General features: G+C 40.1%; 2 protein-coding genes across 5 annotated transcripts; both read right to left on the bottom strand.

Moving 5' to 3' along the window:
* Positions 1-474: 474 nt before the first annotated feature.
* Positions 475-5487, bottom strand: s100s (S100 calcium binding protein S). Of its 3 annotated transcripts, none has more exons than XM_034161006.1 (4): positions 5342-5487; positions 2802-2848; positions 2318-2471; positions 475-2204 (listed from the first exon to the last, which is right to left on the bottom strand). In XM_034161006.1, the coding sequence occupies exons 2-4, from the start codon at positions 2813-2815 to the stop codon at positions 2010-2012; spliced, it is 363 nt and encodes a 120-aa protein (XP_034016897.1). In that variant the 5' UTR covers positions 2816-2848; positions 5342-5487; the 3' UTR covers positions 475-2009. The 3 variants fall into 3 exon arrangements, with proteins under 3 accessions (XP_034016897.1, XP_034016899.1, XP_034016898.1); XM_034161008.1 differs by having other exon boundaries at positions 2798-2848; positions 5342-5433; XM_034161007.1 differs by lacking the exon at positions 2802-2848.
* A 109-nt stretch (positions 5488-5596) lies between these two features.
* Positions 5597-21804, bottom strand: s100u (S100 calcium binding protein U). 2 transcript variants are annotated; one of them, XM_034160490.1, is made up of 3 exons: positions 21648-21804; positions 15204-15334; positions 5597-10869 (listed from the first exon to the last, which is right to left on the bottom strand). In XM_034160490.1, exons 2-3 carry the CDS (start codon positions 15321-15323, stop codon positions 10372-10374), a joined length of 618 nt encoding a protein of 205 aa, XP_034016381.1. In that variant the 5' UTR covers positions 15324-15334; positions 21648-21804; the 3' UTR covers positions 5597-10371. The 2 variants fall into 2 exon arrangements, with proteins under 2 accessions (XP_034016381.1, XP_034016382.1); XM_034160491.1 differs by lacking the exon at positions 21648-21804 and adding an exon at positions 20760-20784.
* Between the last annotated feature and the right edge of the window lie 5714 nt (positions 21805-27518).

Below are 27518 nucleotides of genomic sequence, written 5' to 3'. Positions count from 1 at the left end.
ATTATACCATTGATGGACTCCATAAGCTGGACCCACACAAACAGGCTTTATTGACTCTCACACCCTCTTGCTTCCTCTTCTCCCCCCCCCCCCCTTTTTTTTTTCTCATAAGTTTTCCATGCAGATCCAAGTCAAACATCTGGGTCAGCTTATATCTAGTGGAACAAGACTTGCAGGATATTGTTGGCAGGATGTTGTGAGCTGGAGCAGTTTGCGCGGTGGGAATCCCCAATACACACACACACACACACACACACTTTCCGCCTCTCTTGCACATTTTGCTGACACAGTTTCTCTTCACACTATTCAACTGGATTTCCAGGTGTACAAACTCATTCCTGTCACTCTGATGAATCTATCACATGTGATCCAAGAGATGAAACCACAATTAATCACTTTGTTTAATGCCACGTTTAATGTTTGGAAGAATCCATTGCTTATTGCCCCCCCCCAAAAAAGAAACCCTACAAAACTGGTGCAAGAATAGGGACATACCACAACCACATCCTACAGAGTACACAGCATTTTGTGATAATGTTAATATATAATCAAACTTCACAGCCTCTTTTCTCAGAAATTTAAAAGAAACTGTCAAAATGGCTGAGTTTTAGCCTAAAGAAGGTTAAAGGGGTCAGATTAGCTACCTTTTGCAAGCTAACATAGGTCACTGTGTGTTTTGAAAACAGATATTAAAGTTTGTGTCCAAACAACATTTGGAGACACAGAAGTGACGCACAGTGGTGAGCACGGCTCGGCTAATCAGCTAACAGCTAACTAGAGAAGTTAACTTTTTCCACAAGTGGATTAGCTTTTCAGCTAACTCTGAACACCATTAGTGGACCAGTTAGCTTACACAAAATTTTGTTTTGCTAACTTTAAGTCAGCTGACACTTTTTGAATAAAGGTTACTTTAAAAAAAAAAACTTTGTCGAAATGCAAAAATCACACTTTTTTTGTTTGAGCTTAAATACACATATTCAGTAAGATAAATAGACACATGGTGTAAAGACAAAAAAACATGAAATCAAGACAAGCCCGTGTAAACAAATTATATTATTAAAATTATTTCCCACATGTATTTTTAAAATTTCTTATTCATATATTGTACCTTCTATATTGAGAATAAACTCCATGCTGAATGTAAACTGCTGGCCAGTTTCATTTGTTCTTTTGATTTATGCACATATTGATTATAACCAGATCTTGGCATGCTAAACCTTTTACGGAATTTTCATGTTCAAATTACATGTTAAAATTTCAGCTCTTTAGTGGCATTTTTCTGGGTTTTAAAGAAAACAACAACACCACGCCAAAGCTAAATTCATATAATAAAACTTAAGGGTTAGCAGTTGCTTCAGCTAAATGTTTTAGCAGTTTAGCGTGATATACAACTAATTTTTCTGTTGGCTGTGCCTACCACTGGTGATGCACTTTTTGGGAAAATAAATAAATAATTATTCTGTGCCTGTTGCTTTAAAGAGAAATGACCTGCTCTTAGCCACACCCCCTCATTTGCCTGAGAGGCATCTCATTCTTCCTTTTGGATGTGTCTCAGAGAGACGTTTCCATTACATATGTAACACGAGCCTAGAATGAGCTGTTTCTGACCAAAGATTTGCCTATAATAGCACAAGTCCATAAAATGAAACACCATAAGGGTGGGCCTTTGCAGATGTCGCGCACAAACCTCCAACTATCTTTAGCTGGAAAGGACAGATAAAGCTAGATTTAGCATAATATGACCCCTTTAAATGGAAAATACACCCTGTATATGAAGTCACACTCTGTTTTCAGAACAGGGCAAGTACTTCTGGATAAGCTACTGTCTGGAAAATAGTTGCGGAAGTATTCTGCGATGCCACAATCCCCTCATTCACATGTTCATGTATGTAGTTGTATTGTTTAGAAACAGCATACAAGAAAAATGTATCTCGGTGTGCAGAGATACATTGTTCTGTCTCCTCCTCCTCTCCCCCTTTGCACCTCTCCCTCCTACTTTCTTCACCGATTCAATTCTTCTCCGCCCCCTCGCCTTTGCTTCTGTTATTTGCTTTTTCATCTGGCTTGAACTCCTGGAAGAAGTCGTTGCAGGCGACTGTTAGGGCGCCCATCAGTATGATGAACTCGGTGAAGTCCACCTCCCCGTCATTGTTGGCGTCCAAGTCGTTCATCACCTTCTCCACTCCTTCGTTATCTTTAGAGTTCTTTGAGAAAGAGAATTAGAAGCTGTTAAGAATGTGTTGTCGCTCGTGCACAGGCTTGTCTGCACTTGTGCGTACGAGCATATGAGCGCATACTTGCACCGTGTGCTGCTTACCCCTAAGTAATTTCCCAGCTCCTCTAACAGCAGGTCCTTCAGCTCACCCCGGCTCAGCGTGTACTTGTCCCCTTCTTTTCCTGAGTACTTGTGGAAGGTCTTAATCAGCATCTGCATGGCGCTCTCCAGGTCGGAAGAGGGATCCTTGGACATGCTGGAAAGGCATCAGGTCAAAAAGGTCAGCGCCTATCTCAACATGCCCGCTCCAGACCCCTGGTTGCATGTGCGGCCACATAGCACCCAGGGGTGAAGCCACCTCCAAGACAAAGTCATAGCTGGATAGGCAGATGGAGGGATGGAAGAAAAACAGAGCCTACATGGTTTACCATTCCTCCAAAAAGGGTTGAATAACGCAGAGGCCGTTATTGACCCAGATTTAACTATTGTGGTGCGTGACCTTACTTGGTTTTAATTTTCAGAGGTTTGGATGGAAAGTCGGAAAAAAATGAAGCATTGGAAAAGCTTTGTGAAAAATCTTACACACATTGTGTCCGGCATCTTGGAACTTCTTGTGCTGGATTCGTGGAGAGACTGTGCACACACAGATACACATAGGACACTGTCAATGCAGCACGCTGTGCACGTGAGATTTGTTATTCACTAGAAATGACCGCTGACAATGACCTAATAACAACACGGCAGATGTTGAGTCATTTTTCATATCAGAGTTCTGGGTTCATCATTAATAGATGCTAAATTGGTAAGATGCAAAAGAGTTAAAAATGCACCATCAGTGAGAGCATGCTGAGTTTATTTGCACCTTGTTAACCATGTAGCATTGTTATTAAGAATGCAAACAAGAAGAAAACTGCAAACTTGTCAAAAGATATAGTATACAGGGGCTGCACGAGCCACAATGTTTTTCTTAGACTGTCACGTACTGTAAATGTATTATTCCTTTTATACATATTCTCCTGTTCCTATGTTTTCCACTTCTCGCAAACATTTATTCTTCCTCTCACTTACATATATATATATCCCCCTTTCATATGCATTACAGTTTCATATACATGTATTCTTCCTCTCGCATACCTATTCCCTTTTCATATACATATATTTCGCTCTTACATATATTTATTCTACTTTTCACACATTTATTCCTGTTTTCATGCATATTTTCACCTTTCGTATACATATATTCCATTTTCACATACACATTCCCATTTCATATACTTCTATTTTACTTTCACATACTTTTATTTTACTCAGATTTATTCTACCTTTCACATTGTTCCTATCACACATTTATTCAAACATTCACATTAATAAATTCTTTTCCCCATGTACATATTCCAGTTTCAACATATAGTCTGCTCTCTCATATATTATATATATATAGTCTTTATTTTACATACTCATATTTCAGCGTCACATACATTTATTCTTACCCTCACACATATATTCTCTGACATATGCATATTTACCCTTCAATTGCACCATAGCCACCTCTTACATACATTTATTCTATCGTTCACATTCATGTATGCCCACTTTCACATGCACATATATTCCCCTTTCGCATGCATCTATTCCTGTTTTACATAGATACTAGCTCTTGTGCACATATATTGTCAAATATATGTGCGCGAGAGAAAGTATATATGCACGCATGTGAGCACATACTGTATGTATTTATATTCGAGTAGGAATAGATGTGAGAAAATATGTATGAGGCAAGTATATGTGAAGGCTGTATGTGAAAGGGATCATATATGCATGTGAAAGACAGAATATATGCATGTAACAGAGGGACTCTGTATGTGAGAGGGAGCACACATGCGTGTGAAAGAATATATGCATGTGAGAGAGGGAATATGTATGTGAGAGGGAGCATGTGTGTGAAAGACAGAATACATGTATATGACAGAGGGAATGTGTATGTGAGAGGGAACATACATGCATGTGAAAGACAGAATATATGCAGGTGAAAGACAATATATGCATGTGAGAAAGGGAATATGTGTATGTGAGAGGGATCATATATGCATGTGAAAAATAAAATATATGCATGTGACAGAGAGACTCTGTATGTGAAAGGGAGCATACATGTGTGTGAAAGAATATATGCATGTGAGAGAGGGAATATGTATGTGAAAGGGAGCATACGTGTGTGAAAGAATATATGCATGTGAGAGAGGGAATATGTATGTGAGAGGGAACATATACGCATGCAAGAGACAATTTGTATGTGAGAGGGAGCATATATGTGTGTGAAAGACAGAATACATGTATATGACAGAAGGAATGTGTATGTGAGAGGGAACATACATGCGTGTGAAAGACAGAATATATGCATGTGAAAGACAATATATGCATGTGAGAGAGGGAATACGTATATGTGAGATGGAGCATTTATGCATGTGCGAGTCTAAGAATGATTTACACCTTTCACAGCCCCTCAAACGCTCTTCCTCTCTCGTGCGTAGATTTAGGACCCTCATCTCTACTGAGATGGAGACAACCAATCAATCATCATTTGCATGATTTATTAGCTTTAACAAAAGGTGACCGAGATGCTACCGTGAGTCATATTTTATCGTCTCTCATCATTCTGCAGAGGGACGGGTCAGGGCTGCACTCAGCGGAGACAAAAAGAGAGTGGACACTGAAGGCGGAAAATCTATAGGGGTCATCCAACTCAATGACTGACACAAAACAATAGGAAACCATGGAGACGAAAATGCAATCAGTAACACAATACTGAGTATGGAATTTATGCATAACGTACAAGTCATCTCGAGGGCTTGTCGTTAACATTTTCTTGAACTGGCGCAATAATGAACAGTTTGATATAATCACGACAGAATTCATACTTTCCTACAGAATAATGTAATACATATATTTTACTCTGCTGCAGTCCCCACATCAATCACCTTTAATAACCAAACTAATCCAGATTGCATACTTAAAAAATAAATTTAAATTTTTTGATATTTTGTTGTTTTTGCTTGTTTTGACAGCTGTTAAAGTACAAATAAATGCAGATGTAGAGTTGAAGGTGAACCACCAACAAATCTGTCTCACCTGAGTGCTGATGGAGGGCTTCCTGTCTTTGAAGAGATGCAAGAGAATGGAGCCAACGCGGGGACGGATGGGAGACAGCTAGCCAGGTGGTTTAAATATCACCTGCCCTCCTCCTTTGCCCCACCTTCCCGCCTCTCCCCCAAACATACTGCTTCAATGTCTCCATTCTCACCGTGTGCACCCCCCCACCCCCTGGCCCCGTCACTGCAGAAACGCAACACTGCAGTTTGATTTGAGGAAGCGACAGAGCCTGTATAAAAGTGGTATAGTCACAGTTTTATTCAGTATTAGTTGGTACATGTTACAAAGATAAGGCCACAAACAAAAAATTAGACCTCTCATATGAAATACAGGCGTAGTGGGTTTTCCTGGACATGGCCGTGCACTGAAATACTGCTTAACTGCCGTTTGTGCAGGATGTAGGCCTACACATTGCTGATAAAATCCTGCAGAATATTCTGAAAATGTTTATAATTAAAGACACGCATGCTGCACGTACTTTAAGTCAAGAGTTTTATCTTGTTCTGGGTATCGGAATGAATGAGACGTATTGTGTGGCAATAAAACACTCCCTGCCGTCTTCAGTTCCAGCATGTTTTTAAGTCTACACGTTTACATTGGGTGCGGTTCACATGGTAAAGCTGTACTACTACTTCTACTACTACTACTACTACTACTGCCAGATTCTGCAGGGAAAGAAAAAAAAAGGAACGGTTCACTTTTCAGTATGTGGAAGTTTATCTGCCGCTTTATCCACCTGCTGTTCTGAGGCAAAAGAAAGGATTAGTGGTAATAACAATACTTTGTGTAACTACAAGGACACTCAGCAAGTGCACCCTTCTGCCAAGATACAATACAGTTCTGTTCACATGATCTCAAGCCATCTAAAGCACTCTTAATCCAATTTTGATCAAATTTGGCAGGTACATTGGGTGTGTGTATGAAAAAACACTTTCAATTTGGTTAGCATCAGTCAATGATCAAGGTTTAAAAGCCCATGTAAGTTTTTTTCTCTACCTATCTTATACTTTGAAATGATGGTGTGGTCTCCAAGCACTTTGATCTTGCCCTTTCTTTGATCCTCACTGCTGCCCTTTAATCCTGACTTTTGATCCTGATTGCTGAAGACATGACTTCATTGCCGTTTCTCGGTCAAAAATCAGCAACAGATCTTTAAAAAGGGCTTTGATCTTCCTCACTGAGATTTGATCTTCATCAATGAACCTAGATTCTGATTACAGTCTTAAAGTAATCAGCATCACACATCAAAGATTTGTGATTACAGGATCAAAGGTGTCAGAATCACAGATCAAAAATTAGGGATTACAGGAAAATACATCAAAATCTGAGATAAAAAAAAGGCGTAATTGCATAATCAAAGGAATCCAGGATGAGAGTACAGGATCAAAGAAAAGAGGAACAAAGATACAAGGTGGGATGTGCCTCTTGATTTGATGTATGCAAATATTTAGTCATTCCTTGATACAATGTCTACCTCATCTCTGAATTTCACTGAAACATATTTTTGAGAGATTCTGTTGACAAAGAAACTGCAATAAAAACAAGCATCATGACAGAATAATATTTGATGCAGGTCAAGCCAGATAACATGGGAAAAAAGGTGTGTTTTGACTTCTCCAATCCCGTTTTTAACTTTATTTCTTAAATACAAAGGAACAATACAAAGATCACATTTAAAATGGGCTATTCTAAGAAGAAATGTTATGCATGGCTTATGGAACAGCAAAACAGCTTGCAAGTGTAAAAGATGCAAGCGCCTATGTTCTGCAAGACAGTGCAAAAATGTGTTGATATGCAACTAGAATTACAAACATTTTCCGTAAGAATAAAGTACCGTAAGAACAAGGTCATAAAAAAAACATTATAGAAAAAACCCCCGACTAAAAAGCCCAAAATGTCCAATAAGATGGTGTTTGTTAGTAACCATATTGCATGCAGGTTACAGAGCGTACTACAAGTATACTGTGCGCTGAAAGATTGAGCAGTGTAAATAAGAGCGTATTTACAATGGGAGTGTCACCGCCATGCGGGGTGAGCACGTGATCCGGGTTTATTTGTCTTGCCCCTTTGCTTCAGAGTGGTTTGAAAGCCCAGGTGCTTTTACAGCGCACGTGTTCAGGTGTGCCAAAAACGTGCCTCAGCATGATGCACCTGGCTGGTCACGGGTCTACAGTAGGCCTCAGATGTGAGCCTTTTCCTCATGGCTGCATTATCGATTACGAGACTTGCAAACCACGAGATTTACAATAAACATCATATATTGTGTAACAAGATTTAATTAGTGGGTTAAATCTTAAAGTCTTGTGATATATTCAAGGCCGTATGAAGTTTAAACAATACACCAGAGTAATACGTGGTAGATATGTTAGAGGAGCATGCAGAGTAATGTGCGGCTGACGCCTTATGGCTCAGTATTCTTGTTTGCTTCTCCTTCTCAACGAGCCCTCTGAGCTCAGGATTACCTTCATCTGATTGTTTGCTTTTTTGGGTGTGATGAGACATCAAATGACTACATAATCCAGTTGTTTCCCAGCGCTTGGAATTTAAGGATCCAGTTGCAGGTCAAACATAGACTGGTTTTTAAACTGCGCAAGGGTGTGACAGGCAACAGAAAACACAATAACAGAGTGCTGCTGTAAACCAGCAGGGAAAAAAAAACAAACAAAAAAAAAACAGTATTTGACTATAAACAATTTTTAGCATGGGCGGAGAAAGAAAGTTTCATTCCGGGGGGGGGGGGGGGGCACAGCACCACCATGTCAACTAAGAAGTTTAGCTTTCTGCAGAGATGTTTTTATGTCAATACCCTGATCCAGTGCTACTACAGAAAGCATCAGCTCAGAGATGAAAAGTTTCCAGGAAGCGCCAAATGTCCCGAATGGACTGCTGCTGGTATTTATACCGGACATTATGTTGACAGGGTGCATTCGACAAAGGCTAAAGAAAGAAAGACACTGTGGTCAGCATGAACATACTGTATGCGGTCACAATATGTCTCAAAGTTAGCATTAACCTGTTAGCATCAAACAGCTAAATGTTTGCATTATCCTCATTCAGCCAAATAAGGCATTTTAGAACAAGAGATTGAAATAAAGCATTGTAATATTTACTTAAATCTAGTTATGTTAACTGGTCCTACAAATGTTGGTTGTTTTAACAGGAAAAGTAAACAGTTCCAATTAATTGCATAAAAAAAAAAAAAAAAACACAATTAGGTTTTGTGGGACTAGTAGACATAATATAGAGTAAAAATAGCATTTCATTTTTTGAGCGTGTATAAGTACACTGCCAGTTATCTGTGCATGCTACATATGGTAGATAGGCTTACAAATAAAGAGGTCAATAAGTCAACATTAATTTAAATAATTTCAGGATATTAACCCTTATAAACACACAGGCGCTGAGTGCAATAGTTCTAAAAATGAAATGTTAAATCTAGACATAACTAGCCCCAAAAATCTCACACACTCATCTTCAACCGCTTACTCCAATTAAGGGTCATGGGGGACTGGAGCCTATCTCAGCAGTCATAGCGGGTGAGGCGGGGTACACCCTGGACAGGATGCCAGTATGTCGCAGGGCCCCAAAAATCTTAGGTTACTTAAATTGGAAATACAGTACAGAATTAACCGTAATAATTTATTTGCTTTCCCCCTTTCAACAACCAAGTTTTGTGGAACCGGTTCATATAAGTAAATATCTTTGTAGCAATAACACTCATTCACACACTTGTCTTAGTTACTTTTTTTTGCTCAAAGAGGTGGAACGCTTTGATGTCAGAAGCAGAAACTATCAACTGGGACATTTGGATGTCCTAATTGGTCTGGAATGTTGCATTAAAGTCAACAATAGTTAGCATTAACCACTTTGGGTTGCCCATTATTAGCATGACCAAATATGCTAACACAAACCATGGTTAGCGGTTCCTTTAAAAAGGCCTGTCAATACGTGCCAAGGCAAACCGACCTAACGTATAAAAATGGTGATATGCGCCACATCCGCAAACCTGGTAATTCCCAGAAAATTCACTTCCAAATACTACAAAACAGGATCCTACACAAGATCCTCATATTAGTGCACTTTGTACTTTAAGGTGTTTGAGATGACAATTGACATGTGTGTTATGTTTTCAGTTCTAAAGCACCAGAAAATATTTTTAAAAGGACAATCCTCTCCCACAGAACTATTTTGGGATCTTTCAAACATCCTTTGGTGTGGATTCCCTCCTACAACCTTAAATAATTAAGCCCCAACCACACTTGATCTTCCACTTCCTAATTCAAGGCCGACCAAGACATGAGAACCCAGGTTCTAGATGAAGTGAACCTTGAAGGAGAACACTCACGAGGAGAGAGATTATAAAAAAACAAAACTGTGCAGCAGTGCATAAAGTACACAATTACAATGTGCTAAAAGCAATGCAATGCTTCAGCAAAACAATTAGTTTATTGTCATGCCAAATCAGCTCCATAGCAGTGGGTTAGAAGGAATGTTTCACTTTTACTGACAGGTTTTGTATCCATGCAAAAAAAAAAAAGTGTATAATGGTGATGCAATGAAGCCTGAGCTTCGTGCACTCACCAAAATGTGCAGAAAGGAGGGACAGAACTGGACAAATGTGGGGAAAAAGAAGGGATACGAACTACAATGCTTGTTGCAGTATTGTTATGTGCAGTGGTACTTTGTTCACATGTAATTAAATCATGTTTTGCAGTAAACTTTTAAGGTTCCACAGGAATCCAGCGTGCAAATGGTAGTGAACATGTTGCAAGTTAAATGCACATGCTGTACATATGAACATAGTGGTACAAAAAGGTAGTTGTACTGTCATGTACATGCAATTTATCATGTAGCGAAGTGTGGTGTTTTTCCCCCTCCTGGGTTTGTAGTGTGGATTTGAACAAAAAATATATATAAAATCTTTAGTGGCTTATCAAATTATGCATTTTTAATACTGTGTTGCACAGTATGTAGTGTTGGATGTCATGGGTGAAGGAATGAATTGTCCCCTAGGATGTCGCCTCATCCGTCTTCTCCCCTTCTCCTTCCTCCTCCACTGCCGTAGCCAGCTTTTCTTTAGCAATCTCAGCTTTTTCAGATTCTTCCACCTTTATATTTTCATTTGTTGGCACCACTGATATCACCATCTCCACAGTCGCCGCTGCCGGCTTGTCCGGTAGCCCCACCGACACTGTACCTGCCGCCACTGCAGGCTTCTCCGTCTCCTTGGCTGGTTCAGGCTTCGCTTCGGCGTTCGTTTCTACCTTTGTAGGCTCTTCCTTTGCATCTTCTTTCCCCTGTTGGTTGTTTTCCGGTTGCGAAGACGAGGTACATTGTGGTTCCGTCTCAGCCTTTTGGACGGTCTCATTCGCCTTGGTACGCTGCTCGCTGAGTGCGTTAGCCAGGTAGCCAATCAGTTTCATGTACTCCTCAAAGCTAACTTTTTTATCTTGATCGGCATCCAGTTCTTGTCTCAAATTTGACACTGCGGTTTTGGAATCCGCATTCTGGACACATGCACAGAAAGACAACCATCATAATACATAACAACAAGAATGTCAGGTGCTGTGAATTCTTTAAAACTACTGGCAAAAAAATGTAACAATATTGATATGGGTGGTTCCCAGCAGTGGGCACAGCTAACGTCAAAGTTAGCTTTCATAACCAATAATCTGCTAACTGAAAACTTAACTTCAAAAACTCTAAACTGCAAAGACATTTAGCAGAGGCTAACAATAACTGCTTTTAGCTTTGGTCTAATTTTTTTTTTGGGGGGGGGGGGGGGGGGGCACACCAAAACCCTGAGAAACAGAACTAAAGAGCTGAAATTTTTATGTTTTAGTGTAAACATGGAGGATCCCAAAAATGTATAGCATGCCATGATCGGATGATGACTAAATGAACAAATGAAATTAAATAGTAGCAATAAGAAATATTAAGAAATGAAGATACACATGGAAAGGAATTTAAATAATGCATTTACTCTGGGTTGACCTCCTGCTCCTTCACCTCCTTGCATTCACACCATGTGCTGATTTGACTTACTGGATTAGTGTATGTATAAGCTTCAACAGGGACAAACATATGATTTTAGTGTGATAAACATTTGATGGTTAAAGACAAAGTCAGCGTAACTTCAACTTAGTGCAAGCTACTTGGGTCTGCTAATGGTTTTCAGTCAGCTGAAAAGATAATCAGCAATCTAGACCTGCCAGGTATACACGGGACCCAAGCCCTATACACGGACCGCCTCCTGATCCCCTGACAGGACCATGTGACTCATAACGATGCAGCTGTAATATGTGGGCATGACCCCCAGAACCACATGGGCGATGGCGCCCACCTTTGCCGCCAAGAGGACCAAATTTAACTAAGATGTCCATACTTTTCCAGTATGTACAGTGAATCACAGCCTTTGCCCCAATCATGTGGCTAAAGTGTTGTGCATCCAGATACTAACTGCACTATAATACAATCTGTCAGTCTATATTTAGCAATATCCAAACTCTAATTTGCCTTCATATCTGTTCAACCAAGTGTTCTACCAAACAGCAACAAGACTGATAGAAATATTGTCTTTATGATGCATATAATGATCAAAGGTGATTGAGCTGAATTGTTTTTAAATATGACAATCACAATATCAGTCACTGAAAGGTGCTTCTTCTGAATAAGGTGTAACCTGAACCATCCCCTGAGCAAGAACATTGGAACAGTGGTCAGAAGAAAAAAAAAACAAAACTTCCTCAGGAATTTTGGTTATAACAAGGAACCTCAAGCACACCAGACTTACGTGGTGACTGTCCTTGTACATATCCTGCGCCTTTCTCCTCTACTTCTCTGCCACACCAGACTTCTTCATACAATACCACACCTTTTTCTCTTGGCACTCAGTCATAAGCTTTCTTTAACTCCACAAACAAACAATGCAACTCCTTCTGGCTTTCTCTGCACTTCTCCATGAGCACTCAGAGCAAATATTGCATCTGCAGTGCTCAGTCTGTGTAATTTGAAACTATTCATACTGAATGCTTTTTAAAAAAAAATTCTTTCAACACTGCTGGTCTTTCATGGGTAAGTTGTTGAGAAATGAATTTCATTCATTTCTATGCATTTAATTTCAGATTATTACTCCCCACTTTTGGCACCAAATTGTGACTGACAACTGTGAAATTTGGCAGGCAGCTTTTCATTCATTTTCTGTCATTGTACCATGTTTCATGTTTATTGGGTTTAATCATCTTAAGGTAAGCACATGAATGTCCATATGACACTCATGACCAAAACAGAGGCTGAAAAAGTAGGTTTTATATTTGATGCAATTTTGCTTTAAAATGCAAAGGTACAAATGGGCATAGCCAATAGTACACATAACAGAATGTGAGAACACATGAATTTTGATTGACGGTTTGATTGTTGACTGACGCAGTGTGGGAGTTTAAAGCCAAAATGCATTCTTCTTTATTATAGCACCAGCTGCAGGTGAATAAATATAATTCTTGGTATATGAGTATCATGAACAGATCTTTATCACCCCTAAAAGTTTCAGCTTGCTAAGCTATATGGTGTGGGCCAGCCCCCCTTTCATATTAAATATATATTATATATATATATATATATATATATATATATATTAAAGTTGGACCAAATGTAAAAGGAAATTAATCACTATTTCGGAAAAATATTAATTTCAATATGATTTTTCATATTTTGAAAAATATAGAATGATGGATATTAAATATACCATAGGTATAAGTGTATGAAAGTTTAGTCTTTATTCACTGGATATGCTTAAAAGGTTTCAGCACTGTAAGACAAAAAGGTTATTTTTGGTGAATTTTGGAAATTTTGAGGGGGGAGGCATTTGAGAGTAATTTGCATAATGAGACATGCCCACTTTATGCAATCATCACCAAACTGTAGGGTTCAACTCAGACAGGATCCTTGATCATACCACGTAAATTTTGTGCAATTCTGTGCACATTTCTTTCAGATTATTCTTTTTGCATTTATAGTCTCTTCTGTTGACACACGTTTAATACATTTCTTACACTGTCTTTGCATGTTCTTCTGTATCCTTGTGGCAAGTTCCATGTTTATATGACACACTGTTGCAAAGATATGTCATACTTTTTGACTCCTAGTGGACTGTTCTTCATAAAGTTGGCATCTTTTGAGCTATAATGCTCCTTTTAATAACTTAAGCTCTAACTTGTCCCTAGATTAGCACTTGCAAAGAGTGGTAACGATCAAAATTATGTCACACTCCAAAGAATCTGTTGATGTATGAATGTTGATTGAACGATGTACAGTGTTGGACTTTTGGTCAAAAATGTATTTTTTCTTTATTATAGCCCCACCTGTAAGCAAAAACAAAAAACAAAAACAAAACACTATCATATCTGTTAAGGCCCTACCTTGACCTGGTGTGTAAGACCTGTCCCAAGATTACCCATGTCCAACTTAGTACAACACAGATTAGCCGATTTTGAGACAAACTGTAGAGGTTGATGGCGCCCCCTAGTGTCCAATGAAACCTATTTTAATCAGGCTGCCTCGCCATACTATTTTGCATCAGCCACATGAGGTTTGTGCAGTCTGGACTTACCGTTACGAAGGGAAGTCCAACTTCCTGTGTCACATGTTTGTAACAGGAAGTTCATCCTTAATTTCTCAGGTTGTTTGAGGCCCATCAAACTCATTTAAATAAATTAAGCTTCTGAGGTCCAGCAGATTCAGTGTGCAAAGTTTGATGCTGATCAGAGCAATGGTCGGGTTGTGCTTCAAAAAGCCAGTTTTGCATATTTTGCTAATTTGTGAAAAAAACTAACCAGGTGAAAATGGGCGTGGCCAAACTCAGGAGATTCAACTCAAGCTAGTGAATGCATCCATATAAGGTACTTTAATGTGCGATATACAATTTGGGAGTTATAGATTAAAATGCAAACATACTGCTATAGCGTCCCCTAGAGGCTGATTTGTTTAAATTTATGTGTCTGAATTATGCTCATGGGTTTTGTACCAGTTCTGAAAATGGCATTTCTCCACCTTTTATGGTCTAGGGCTCTAGGCTGCATTATTGCATTTAGTGGGAATCTTAATACCTGGTTCACACAGCAAGATAATGATGCCGATTTCTTCTCCTTCCGACAATCTTAAGGAAGCCCCGACTATGGTGATGGCTCTGAAGATAATCTGATGAGATTCGTTCAGTGTGTGGTGTGTTAAGAGTGCTGTAGTCTGTTAGACCTCACCTTGTGAATATTCAACACGTCGGATTGTCTTTGTTCCGATATCCCAGCGTGTGGGGTGTGCCCCGTGCACAAACGAGCCTGTTGAACCTAACATTGAATGTGACGTGTAGCTAATCAGAAAGCAAGGTGAGGGAAGCACGGAGGGGAATCCAAAATTGTTTCCTCCGAAGTCATGTTTGATCTCGAGAGGTTTCGCAAGATTTCCCGTCTGACCTGGGAATGTTCGTGAGTGAAATCTGTTCGTGTGTGGTGGGTTGTCTTTACCATGCGACAACTGTTATATCTATGATTTTTTTTTTTTTTTAAATCGCCATGTGTGAGGTCTCAGCTTTCGAAAACCTATTGACTTTATAATCTTGCTGTGTGAACCAGGCTTTACAAAAACCATAGAGTTCCCAGCCTTGCTGGGACTTGGAATAGCACTGCTTTGCAACCGCTGTCCCCAACTCCGCCGGGGTTGGACCCCTAATGATAATGTTAGCTTTGCTAACTAGCCATTAGCTAGCACACACTACTGGTTCCCAGATATACATAGCACATATTGCACAAATGTAAGACTATCATCCTGTTCATTGAGAATTCCTGACCGTCATAATGTTGGAGAGTTGGTTCTTGACTAAGTTCTGGAAATTGGATTCGGTTAGACCGTCCTTTCCTTTGCATGACTTCACAAACACTGTTGCCACCGTCTTAATGGCGTCCTCCATGACTCCTCCGTCTGGGAAGGAGAGAAAGAAATTTGTCAGAGCTTGCTGGAATCATAAACTTACTGCTGGCGTTGCGATCATTATTCAACAAATGTACACATGCTGAGAAACCCTAGTGGAAAATGAAATGGAGAAACTCCTGGTGTGTGTCATTTCAGGTGTTGAGTGTGAGGGTGCAATAAGGGACGGACAGTGACGTGAGCTGGTGAGAGGGAGTCTAATTGAGAGACAAGCTGTGACGCACAATGGGCATTCTGATCTTTGATCGGTCATCTGATCTCCCAAAGGTACAGAGGCACTGGGCTTCAGATTACCAAAGGGATTACCGAGCCACGTCTGCTCTCAGAAAACATGTCTCTGTCTGTCAAAGACTTTACTTTTGTTGCCCAACACTGTCCCATCCTCGATTTTATACCCATGTTGTCAAACCACTGGCTTCACACATTATATCCATCATAGTACGATTTGGGCAAAGTTTGTCTGTTTCGCTGCACCTCTCATGTCCTTTGATGGATTCATACCAAACTTTGTGGAGATACAGTTCACAGGTCCAAAGTCTGTTTCTACTGAGGGATTAAAGAGCAGAATTTTAATAAACTGACTTTTGTCATAAAATGCAGAAATGTTACACAGTACAAATGGGTATGTTTGTCCATTGTGGAGCCAAAACTTCTGAAAATAATAAATGTTATTGTTGCAGTTTTTCCACAAACTTAAAGCATTTATCTGGATGAACTAAATGTATTTACACATGGTCGTCATATGCGCCGTCTATTCCCCCTATCGACTCCACACCCTGAATGAGTCAACGTACCGACATAGAGCTCTGATGCAACTTGGTTCCACAACATTCCAAAGTGCATGACAGCTATCCTTTCTCTTTCATTTGACATAATTGTACAATGAAATTTGTGCCAAAATTTAGTGTGAACCGCAACCTTGGTCATTTATCTGTGCCCAATGAGCTGCGCACAAATTTGATACCTGCTGGAACCTATCCCAGCAGTCACAGGACGTGAGGCAGGACGCCAGTCTGTCGCAGGGCCACATACAGACAAACAAACACATTCACACCCTCACGCACACCTACGGACAATTTCAAGTTTCCAGTCCACCTAACCTGCATGTCCTTGGATGTGGGAGGAAGCTGGAGCACCTGGAGAGAACCCACGCAAACATGCAAACTCCACACAGAAAGGGCCCAGGTGGGGATTGAACCCACGACCTTCTTGCTGTGAGGCAACAGTGATAACCACTAAGCCAACATGCTGCCCCCAGGAGAGAATTCTTGGCACAAAAAACAAAAATGCTTAAGAATTCCAATGAACAATAAAGGAGTCATAAAAAAGTTATATAGACGTGTTGCACATGATTGTGTCACATTTATCATGCACACCAGCAGCAGTGCAGGATAGTGTAATTGCTTGTGTGTGTCTGTCTGTGTACAAAATAACTTTGAAATGAGTGAGCAGATTTTTGCCAAATTTGGGAGGAATTCTCCTTGGATGAGTGTCTCCAAATGCTTAACTTTTGGAGTAGGCTGGCCAAAGGTCAAGCGTGCATACAAGTCTGAAATCTTTTTCCAGGATTTCTCCACACCCACTAGGGTGAGAGACATGATCCGAACCTTATACTGATCAGCTAAACATTTGTATTTATGTGGTGTAAGTGTCACCATGACGGCATCACTACACTCCAAAACATGCATTATGTGCGTGTTGCGGGTATGCATCGCCCCTCTGATGCCTTTCACTCTTCCTGTTCCATTGGAAGTTTTGCTCAGCACATGCAAGCAGCTATATATGTAAAGAGTCTAAGCAGATATTTTGATTTATGCTTGTAAGAAGCTTCTGGAGACTTTCCAGCAATTGTTAAAAATCAGTAGGTGACGCGTCCCTGCAGGAATTCTACTCATTGCCACATGCATAGATCACTTTAAACAGGAATATACAGGCCAACTCTGGTGCTAGTTTGCCCCAAAGCAGCGAGATGACACATCTGAGGCAATCGTACTCGTCTGTCAGCTTCAGCGTTCAAACGGAGCAAAGTAAACACCAGCTTGCTCTGGTGAGAAAATACACTCCTCCTTTCAACAACAGGATGCAGTTCTGTCAGTTCTGCAATGTGCAAGTTTGAGCGGCCGCTGGCAGGCGGCGGCAGCTAAATATCTCAATTACAGATCACGTCACACTTGAGCAGCCGGGTTTCTCTACTCCAAGTGAAGGACAGCTGCCACACATGCCTGTCATTATACCGAGAGACGGCGAGCTCCGTCACCGCAGCGTCGCTCCAATAAATTCTAACATTTCACCCGCCTGACATAATAATGACCATGACTCCGGCACAAATGAGTCTGCACACACAAGCACGAGAGATCAAGTTATCAATAAAACAATCAACTATTTCAGAAAACGCTTAAGGTCACAGAGAAAGAAAGGCTCGGCACATTTTGAGCTCGTGAGAATTTGTTCCCTTTTCTCTTTATTTTGGCTAAACTGGTTCAAAGCTCTTTGTACGTGTTTAAACAAGTCAAAAGCAGATAATTAATTTTGATCTGGTTCTGTTTGTGCAGAAGCTTTACACGCCCCGGTGTTCCTGCTCAAATGTGCTTTTTGCTTGACTAGTTGGAGAGTAAAATAGAAATTTAAAACATACAAATTTTTAAAAAGTTAGTTTCTTGTCTTAATGAATTATTAAAATATTATGACAGAAAACAACTGACCTTTTCTGATAAAGAAAAATGGGATTACTTTGTAGGTTTACAGCAACATAATAGACGGATCAACAACGCATTATTATATAAACAAAAACAAAAGGTTCACTATAGATAACCATTAAAGATTTTCACTCCAAAGACACATAAATAACCATTAAACTGGATATAATGCCCATGACTCTTTATATTAATTAGATATTTAGAAGCATTTTATTAATTTTTTGTACTATTTTTGTTTTATAATCTAAAAAACAGACAAAACACCTTATGAACACCACTGTAGGTGGTTCGAAAATAATGGTGATACTTCTAACGGCTTTTTATTTGGCTAAATTAGAGAGTCCGTTTTATCTGTTTCTGTTCTATTCAAAAGATCAAACTGAATTAAAGTACTTTTAAAGTGAATTTTTCAAAACAGACCGAAACTGCCACTTTCAAACTGCTCTAAGTCAATAGTATACTGGTTTAAACCAGCTAAAATGTAAAAATAACCATTTTTTTTTTGCAAATAAATAAATATTAACTGATTTTTTAAATATATATTTATATTGTTTTTCTTTGGGGGGGAGATACCAAACCAAGCAACATTAAGACATTTCTATTGGTTCCAACAAAAATACAGTAATTCGGACCATTTATATACCAAATTGTTAACTGTCAAAGTGATCTGCAGGTGATGACGAAGCGTCTGGTTGGTTGGTAATACAGCCTTCAGCAAACAAGAGCAGAAAGAAAAACAAGGATTAATTCATACAATAACGGCAAATTACCACTTCCGTAAACCATTAAATCATGTTGTTTTGCATTACATTCTAAAACAACCTCTGTTCATAGGCAGCACTCATGAGTGGGTTTGAGTTGGCCGAAGCCCACCACCAGAATTCAAAATCCTGCTTTCAGCCTCGGAATGATCCTGTGCCTTAGTACCTACGGTGTCCACAGCAACCGTGAGATATTATCTATGTATCGGACACGGATCAACCACCCATAAAGTGCATTTATGAATCCCTACGTGCTCCAACAAAGTAGGTGCAGGGGATATAACCAGTGTCAGAACATCTGCTCAAACTAACCAAACTTAACACATCAATAGTCAAAATGGGTGGGTGGGGAGACCATCACCATAGCAACAGTCCTACATTACTTGTCAGAGGAACCCACAACTTTGAGATGATCAACAAGAGATTTCAAGGCACCCGCCAGACACCAGATGACTTATTATTTAGGTCAGGAGGTCACCCAGAGCAGAAGGTTAGCTGGGCGGGGTCTTCTTAACATCTTCAGTAAGTCAGATCATCGTATCTTCATTAAAACTCCATTAAAAACTGAGAACATTCTGAAAGCCTGAACAGCACTTATCCTGACTGTGTAGTTGGTTATTAACTGTATAATTTCATGAACAGTTTCCACAAGTTTTCCGTATTTGCATTTGGATCTTGTCACAAGTGTCATCCTTAGTATGTGCAGTTTATGTGATTTAGCAAGAACCACTATTATTATGCCGCATTCCAGATTAAATGGGATGTCAAAATTTCCAATTTCCAACCTCAAAATGTTCCAGTTCCCCGGCATCATGGGAGATGTGTAAGATGCTTGACTAAGAGTCATCACTGGTAGTATTCAGGCATGCAATAAAAAAAGGTTGCTATTCTGGAATATTTACACTCACAGTATAAAAACTCGCTCAGGACTTTATTAGATATGCAGCTGTAGTAGGTGTTAATAATCTGAGTGCACAGACACAAACACTGAGAGCAATTTCAAAATCAGTCTACACGTACACTCTGTGTTAGTAATATTTGCAGTACTTTTTATTTCAGAAGAGTAAAATACCTTTATTTGGCTGTGAAATTCCAGAGTTTGAGTTCTCCAGTTGGGGCTCCAAATTCAAACAGTTATGACATAAAGTGAAAAGTCAAAACCTGGATTTTAATGGTCCCAGAATAATAATAATAATAACAAAAAAAAAAAAACAACCACAAGTCTGCAGGTAAAAGCAGTCTGTTGATTTGCAGTGATGTCACTAAGTTTTAAAGTCCTTCTCCATAAATTATTGATGCCTCAGTGACCATTTTGAAAATGCCAACTTAAAATAAAACACCTCTATTTGCCTAAACATTTCCGAGTTTGTTTTAAAAATCATCATTGTTGACCGTGAGAATGTCTAAAACTGATGCCAACTTGATTTCCTAAAATTTACAAGGTTTTGTAGCAGTTTTTAATTTGATTTATTTGGCAGCAATAACAAATGTACATAAAAAAACACAAATCAATACTCATCCAGGATAATAATAAAGCAAAAACACATTTTCTAGTGTAGTAGTCCTCACAATAACACCACAAAGATATCACAGATGGTGTAAAGTAAACAAGTAATATGCTTTTATTTTTGTGTATGCTGTTTAGGTAGAAACAGATTAAAAACCAGTGGTCATAAAGGCTTACAAATTTGCATATTTACTACAAACTGTGTTTCCCCAAATAGCCCTGACCTGCCCCACCATAAAAAAAAACAAAAACTAGTGCCGCCCATGTTTGAAAGAGTAAGGGACGTTTTATTTTTTCTCCTCTTCTCATGGTGACACACCCCCCGCCTGCATATGTGTGGGGGCCTCAAAGCCTCCAAATCTATCAAAAACAAGCAAAACCAATAAATTTAGACGGTCCATTTCGTGTCCACCTTCACGTCCACTATTTACTTGGTGACCTGTTGTGTTTACCTGGACAAACGGACAAAATCCAAGCACGTGATCTAGTTTCGACCAAATGACTCCAAAGATTTCGGGTCAGATCGTGTCACACTCAGAGCCGGACAAACGTATATTTAGACTTCACGGGGCCAAAAAAAAAAAAAAAAGTACACAAATAATTCAAACACTGGGACCTACAACCAGAGGTTTCGCGTTTCCCTCCGCAGCCCCAAAAGGAGTTGCGTTTCCAAACAGAGGCGAATGTGATCCGGTTCGTGCGCAAAGTCATGACAATACTACCGCTCGTGTGCAATAAAATATTAAGAGGGGAACAAGTCGGGTTGAGGAGACGCGCACGACGTCGTTTAACCTCAAATACGTAACAAAAAGAAAGGAAAAAAAAGAGCAGGAGTCTGTGTGTGGCGCGTCACTGACGCCACAAACCAGCCTGGAAAACGATTGCGCAAAAATTCACCCACAAGGCAAACACCGGCCATCCGAATTAAAACGGAGGATTTTCATCCCCCCCCCCAATAAATAAATAACTAAATAACTGTGCAAGGCCCACAATCCCCCTCCCCATTTTTATTCATTTAATTTAATTGACAGATGATTTACGTTAAAACATTTACGCGCGAAAGAGTCCAAACGTCACAAAACGGCCAGTAAATCAAGAAAGTGGGGAGAAAAAGAAAAAGAAAAAACTTTTTTTTCCCCATAACTGTCAGTATCACATGAGAGTTTTCAGAAAGTTTGCAGCTTAGTAAAGTGTTGGGGTTCCTGCAGGCGACCTGGTGCCGTCAGACGGTTCGGACTCCGGGATCGAAACGTGGCACCAAAAAAAAAAAAAAAGCTCCCGAGTCGCTCGCGCGGAGGACAAACTCTTTTAAGAATTCACAAATGCGCTTTCAAACTCACCGTATACCGCGTCTGCCGGACAAAGGAAGTTTTGGAAGAGTGCGCAAATCTGCCTTTATGCGCTCTTCTGCGCCGCTTTCAACCCAGAGAAGTTGCCAAACTAGCAGGACTGAATCTCTTCCGTGATTTAGTTGTGAGTTTTTTTTTTTTCTTTCCTTAAAAGTTCCCCCCCCACCCTGACAAGTCAAAGGGCGTGTACCTGGAAGAGTCAGAGGGAGAAGTGTGGAAGAAGACCCAGCTCGAAAAAATAACAAAGAGGAAAAAGCGACTCAAAAGCGCGACTAAAACACTCGTGTTTGGTTTTTATTGGAATTATCTTTGGTTCATAATTACAGCTGTTGCGCGTCATATGTGATTTGCGCAGTTTCACGTCAACTATCCAGGCTTTGCGGTTTGGAACTGCTTCATGCGCACAGACACCGGGCCGGTGGGATGACTTCATCCGAACAAAGATCAATAGGTTGTCGAAAGTATTTCACTTAATCAGATACAGACCCGCCAAGTTTGTTTTTTATCATTCGAGATCTTACAAAATCTCATCTGTACACCAACAAACGTCACCAGAAATAACTCCTGCGTGGTTACAGCTGATGTTTGATTACAGCTTCAATTGACAGTTTAGTTTCTTTGTAGTGCAGCAGATAAGAGAATATTTAGAGGGGAATCCTGCAAATGGTGATAAAAGCATCAAATTCAGCAGAAATACTCCTCAGACAATCCTCTTTTGAAAAAACAAAACAAAACGATTTGCCACTTGAATTTTCAATCCGTCAATTGGGGTCAATTGAAGAATTACAAAGAGGTCAAAATTAAAAGATGCTCCAATCATATTGAAAAATATTCCACATTATTTCCCCGATCATAAAGATTCCAAAAAGGTATAGTTTGGACTATCTGTGACTGAATTCTATGGAGTTACAGGATAAAAACAGCAAGAATGGTGACAACGGTCAGTTTCATATTGTACAGGGGTCAAAAGTTAAAGTTGCTCCAATTTTGGTAAAAAGTGATGCAAATTGCTAGTTAACACGGTTTTTAAAAGGAATAGTTTGGACCATGTATCATACTTACTTAGCACGTTACGGGGTAACATGAGTTCTAGGCGGAGGAAGGAGGAAGACGTTGCATCAGAATTTTGGCTCTCTGTTGGGACTGTTTACACAGAGACTGCTACCTGCTGCTTTGGACTTTGAACTAACAGTCTTTTTCAAGACTTTTTTACTTTTTTTTACTTTTTCACTGTGCTCCAACGCCTAAGGAAGACCTCTAACGGTCGAAACATCGCGACGGAGCACTTTTATCAGCTAACTTTCATCAGCGTTGGCAAGCTAACTAGCTTGCTAACGCTTTCGTTTTTATTTTTTTTTAGCACTGTTGTCGTGCGTTACCTGTGCTGCTCCACAGCGTGTTTAGTCGATTTTTATTTTATTTTAGCACCGTTGTCGTGCGTTCGCTGTTGTCGTGCGTTGCCTGTGCTGCTTCATGGCCTGTCTGGTGCCTTAATTAAGGCACTCCTTCTGCTGAATCACCTCTAAATTATTTACACATTATTCACTTTGTGTGTTTTTAGGAATCCGCTAGGTTGCGTAGCTACTAGCTCTTAGCCGATTTAGCATGGCGGCTTCTCCTGTCTCTCCCGTACTTTTCTGCTCTGGGTGTGAAATGTTTAGTTATTCCTCGGCCTCCTTTAGCAGTAACGGTACTTGTAATAAGTGCAGCTTATTCGTAGCTTTGGAGGCCAGGCTGGGTGAATTGGAGACTCGGCTCCGCACCGTGGAAAATTCTACAGCTAGCCAGGCCCCTGTAGTCGGTGCGGACCAAAGTAGCTTAGCCGCCGTTAGTTCCCCCCTGGCAGATCCCGGGCAGTCGGGAAAGCAGGCTGACTTGGTGACTGTGAGGAGGAAGCGTAGCCCTAAACAGAAGCCCCGTGTACACCGCCAACCCGTTCACATCTCTAACCGTTTTTCCCCACTCGATGATACACTCGCCGAGGATCAAACTCTGGTTATTGGCGACTCTGTTTTGAGAAATGTGAAGTTAGCGACACCAGCAACCATTGTCAATTGTCTTCCGGGGGCCAGAGCAGGCGACATCGAAGGACATTTGAAATTGCTGGCTAAGGCTAAGCGTAAATTTGGTAAGATTGTAATTCACGTCGGCAGTAATGACACTCGGTTACGCCAATCGGAGGTCACTAAAATTAACATTAAATCGGTGTGTAACTTTGCAAAAACGTCGGACTCTGTTGTTTTCTCTGGGCCCCTCCCCAATCGGACCAGGAGTGACATGTTTAGCCGCATGTTCTCCCTGAATTGCTGGCTGTCTGAGTGGTGTCCAAAAAATGAGGTGGGCTTCATAGATAATTGGCAAAGCTTCTGGGGAAAACCTGGTCTTGTTAGGAGAGACGGCATCCATCCCACTTTGGATGGAGCAGCTCTCATTTCTAGAAATCTGGCCAATTTTCTTGGATCCTCCAAACTGTGACTGTCCAGCGTTGGGACCAGGAGGCAGAACTGTGGTCTTATACACCTCTCTGCAGCTTCTCTCCCCCTGCCATCCCCTCATTACCCCATCCCCGTAGAGACGGTGCCTGCTCCCAGACCACCAATAACCAGCAAAAATCTATTTAAGCATAAAAATTCAAAAAGAAAAAATAATATAGCACCTTCAACTGCACCACAGACTAAAACAGTTAAATGTGGTCTATTAAACATTAGGTCTCTCTCTTCTAAGTCCCTGTTGGTAAATGATATAATAATTGATCAATGTATTGATTTATTCTGCCTAACAGAAACCTGGTTACAGCAGGATGAATATGTTAGTTTAAATGAGTCAACACCCCCGAGTCACACTAACTGTCAGAATGCTCGTAGCACGGGCCGTGGCGGAGGATTAGCAACAATCTTCCATTCCAGCTTATTAATTAATCAAAAACCTAGACAGAGCTTTAATTCATTTGAAAGCTTGTCTCTTAGTCTTGTCCATCCAAATTGGAAGTCTCAAAAACCAGTTTTATTTGTTATTATCTATCGTCCACCTGGTCGTTACTGTGAGTTTCTCTGTGAATTTTCAGACCTTTTGTCTGACTTAGTGCTTAGCTCAGATAAGATAATTATAGTGGGCGATTTTAACATCCACACAGATGCTGAGAATGACAGCCTCAACACTGCATTTAATCTATTATTAGACTCTATTGGCTTTGCTCAAAAAGTAAATGAGTCCACCCACCACTTTAATCATATCTTAGATCTTGTTCTGACTTATGGTATGGAAATAGAAGACTTAACAGTATTCCCTGAAAACTCCCTTCTGTCTGATCATTTTTTAATAACATTTACATTTACCCTGATGGACTACCCTGCAGTGGGGAATAAGTTTCATTACACTAGAAGTCTTTCAGAAAGCGCTGTAACTAGGTTTAAGGATATGATTCCTTCTTTATGTTCTCTAATGTCATATACCAACACAGAGCAGAGTAGCTACCTAAACTCTGTAAGGGAGTTAGAGTATCTCGTCAATAGTTTTACATCCTCATTGAAGACAACTTTGGATGCTGTAGCTCCTCTGAAAAAGAGAGCTTTAAATCAGAAGTGTCTGACTCCGTGGTATAACTCACAAACTCGTAGCTTAAAGCAGATAACCCGTAAGTTGGAGAGGAAATGGCGTCTCACTAATTTAGAAGATCTTCACTTAGCCTGGAAAAAGAGTTTGTTGCTCTATAAAAAAGCCCTCCGTAAAGCTAGGACATCTTTCTACTCATCACTAATTGAAGAAAATAAGAACAACCCCAGGTTTCTTTTCAGCACTGTAGCCAGGCTGACAAAGAGTCAGAGCTCTATTGAGCTGAGTATTCCATTAACTTTAACTAGTAATGACTTCATGACTTTCTTTGCTAACAAAATTTTGACTATTAGAGAAAAAATTACTCATAACCATCCCAAAGATGTATCGTTATCTTTGGCTGCTTTCAGTGATGCCGGTATTTGGTTAGACTCTTTCTCTCCGATTGTTCTGTCTGAGTTATTTTCATTAGTTACTTCATCCAAACCATCAACATGTTTATTAGACCCCATTCCTGCCAGGCTGCTCAAGGAAGTCCTACCATTATTTAATGCTTCAATCTTAAATATGATCAATCTATCTTTGTTAGTTGGCTATGTACCACAGGCTTTTAAGGTGGCAGTAATTAAACCATTACTTAAAAAGCCATCACTTGACCCAGCTATCTTAGCTAATTATAGGCCAATCTCCAACCTTCCTTTTCTCTCAAAGATTCTTGAGAGGGTAGTTGTAAAACAGCTAACTGATCACCTGCAGAGGAATGGTCTATTTGAAGAGTTTCAGTCAGGTTTTAGAATTCATCATAGTACAGAAACAGCATTAGTGAAGGTTACAAATGATCTTCTTATGGCTTCGGACAGTGGACTTATCTCTGTGCTTGTTCTGTTGGACCTCAGTGCTGCTTTTGATACTGTTGACCATAAAATTTTATTACAGAGATTAGAGCATGTCATAGGTATTAAAGGCACTGCGCTGCGGTGGTTTGAATCATATTTGTCTAATAGATTACAGTTTGTTCATGTAAATGGGGAATCTTCTTCACAGACTAAAGTTAATTATGGAGTTCCACAAGGTTCTGTGCTAGGACCAATTTTATTCACTTTATACATGCTTCCCTTAGGCAGTATTATTAGACGGTATTGCTTAAATTTTCATTGTTACGCAGATGATACCCAGCTTTATCTATCCATGAAGCCAGAGGATACACACCAATTAGCTAAACTGCAGGATTGTCTTACAGACATAAAGACATGGATGACCTCTAATTTCCTGCTTTTAAACTCAGATAAAACTGAAGTTATTGTACTTGGCCCCACAAATCTTAGAGGCATGGTGTCTAACCAGATCTTTACTCTGGATGGCATTTCCCTGACCTCTAGTGATGCTGTGAGAAATCTTGGAGTCATTTTTGATCAGGATATGTCATTCAAAGCGCATATTAAACAAATATGTAGGACTGCTTTTTTGCATTTACGCAATATCTCTAAAATCAGAAAGGTCTTGTCTCAGAGTGATGCTGAAAAACTAATTCATGCATTTATTTCCTCTAGGCTGGACTATTGTAATTCATTATTATCAGGTTGTCCTAAAAGTTCCCTAAAAAGCCTTCAGTTGGTTCAGAATGCTGCAGCTAGAGTACTGACGGGGACTAGCAGGAGAGAGCATATCTCACCCGTGTTGGCCTCTCTTCATTGGCTTCCTGTTAATTCTAGAATAGAATTTAAAATTCTTCTTCTTACTTATAAGGTTTTGAATAATCAGGTCCCATCTTATCTTAGGGACCTCGTAGTACCATATTACCCCATTAGAGCGCTTCGCTCTCAGACTGCAGGCTTACTTGTAGTTCCTAGGGTTTGTAAGAGTAGAATGGGAGGCAGAGCCTTCAGCTTTCAGGCTCCTCTCCTGTGGAACCAGCTCCCAATTCAGATCAGGGAGACAGACACCCTCTCTACTTTTAAGATTAGGCTTAAAACTTTCCTTTTCGCTAAGGCTTATAGTTAGGGCTGGATCAGGTGACCCTGGACCATCCCTTGGTTATGCTGCTTTAGACGTAGACTGTGGGGGGGGGGTTCCCATGATGCACTGTTTCTTTCTCTTTTTGCTCCGTATGCATCACTCTGCATTTAATCATTAGTGATCGATCTCTGCCCCCCTCCACAGCATGTCTTTTTCCTGGTTCTTTCCCTCAGCCCCAACCAGTCTCAGCAGAAGACTGCCCCTCCCTGAGCCTGGTTCTGCTGGAGGTTTCTTCCTGTTAAAAGGGAGTTTTTCCTTCCCACTGTAGCCAAGTGCTTGCTCATAGGGGGTCGT

Source organism: Thalassophryne amazonica, chromosome 20 (genome assembly GCF_902500255.1).
Source record: "Thalassophryne amazonica chromosome 20, fThaAma1.1, whole genome shotgun sequence".
NCBI classification, from domain to species: Eukaryota; Metazoa; Chordata; class Actinopteri; order Batrachoidiformes; family Batrachoididae; genus Thalassophryne; species Thalassophryne amazonica.
The sequence above is the reverse complement of the archived record's forward strand: the minus strand, read 5'-3'. Positions and strand labels throughout refer to the sequence as shown.

What these genes read in the sequence shown, in the direction of transcription:
- s100s (XM_034161006.1), bottom strand. An exon ending in AGCTGGGAAATTACTTAGGG is followed by an intron (nt 2,205 to 2,317) that starts GTAAGCAGCACA and finishes TCTTTCTCAAAG; the next exon opens with AACTCTAAAGATAACGAAGG.
- s100u (XM_034160490.1), bottom strand. Translation starts at nt 15,323, where the DNA reads ATGGAGGACGCCATTAAGACGGTGGCAACAGTGTTTGTGAAGTCATGC. An exon ending in AACTCTCCAACATTATGACG is followed by an intron (nt 10,870 to 15,203) that starts GTCAGGAATTCT and finishes GCATGTGTCCAG; the next exon opens with AATGCGGATTCCAAAACCGC.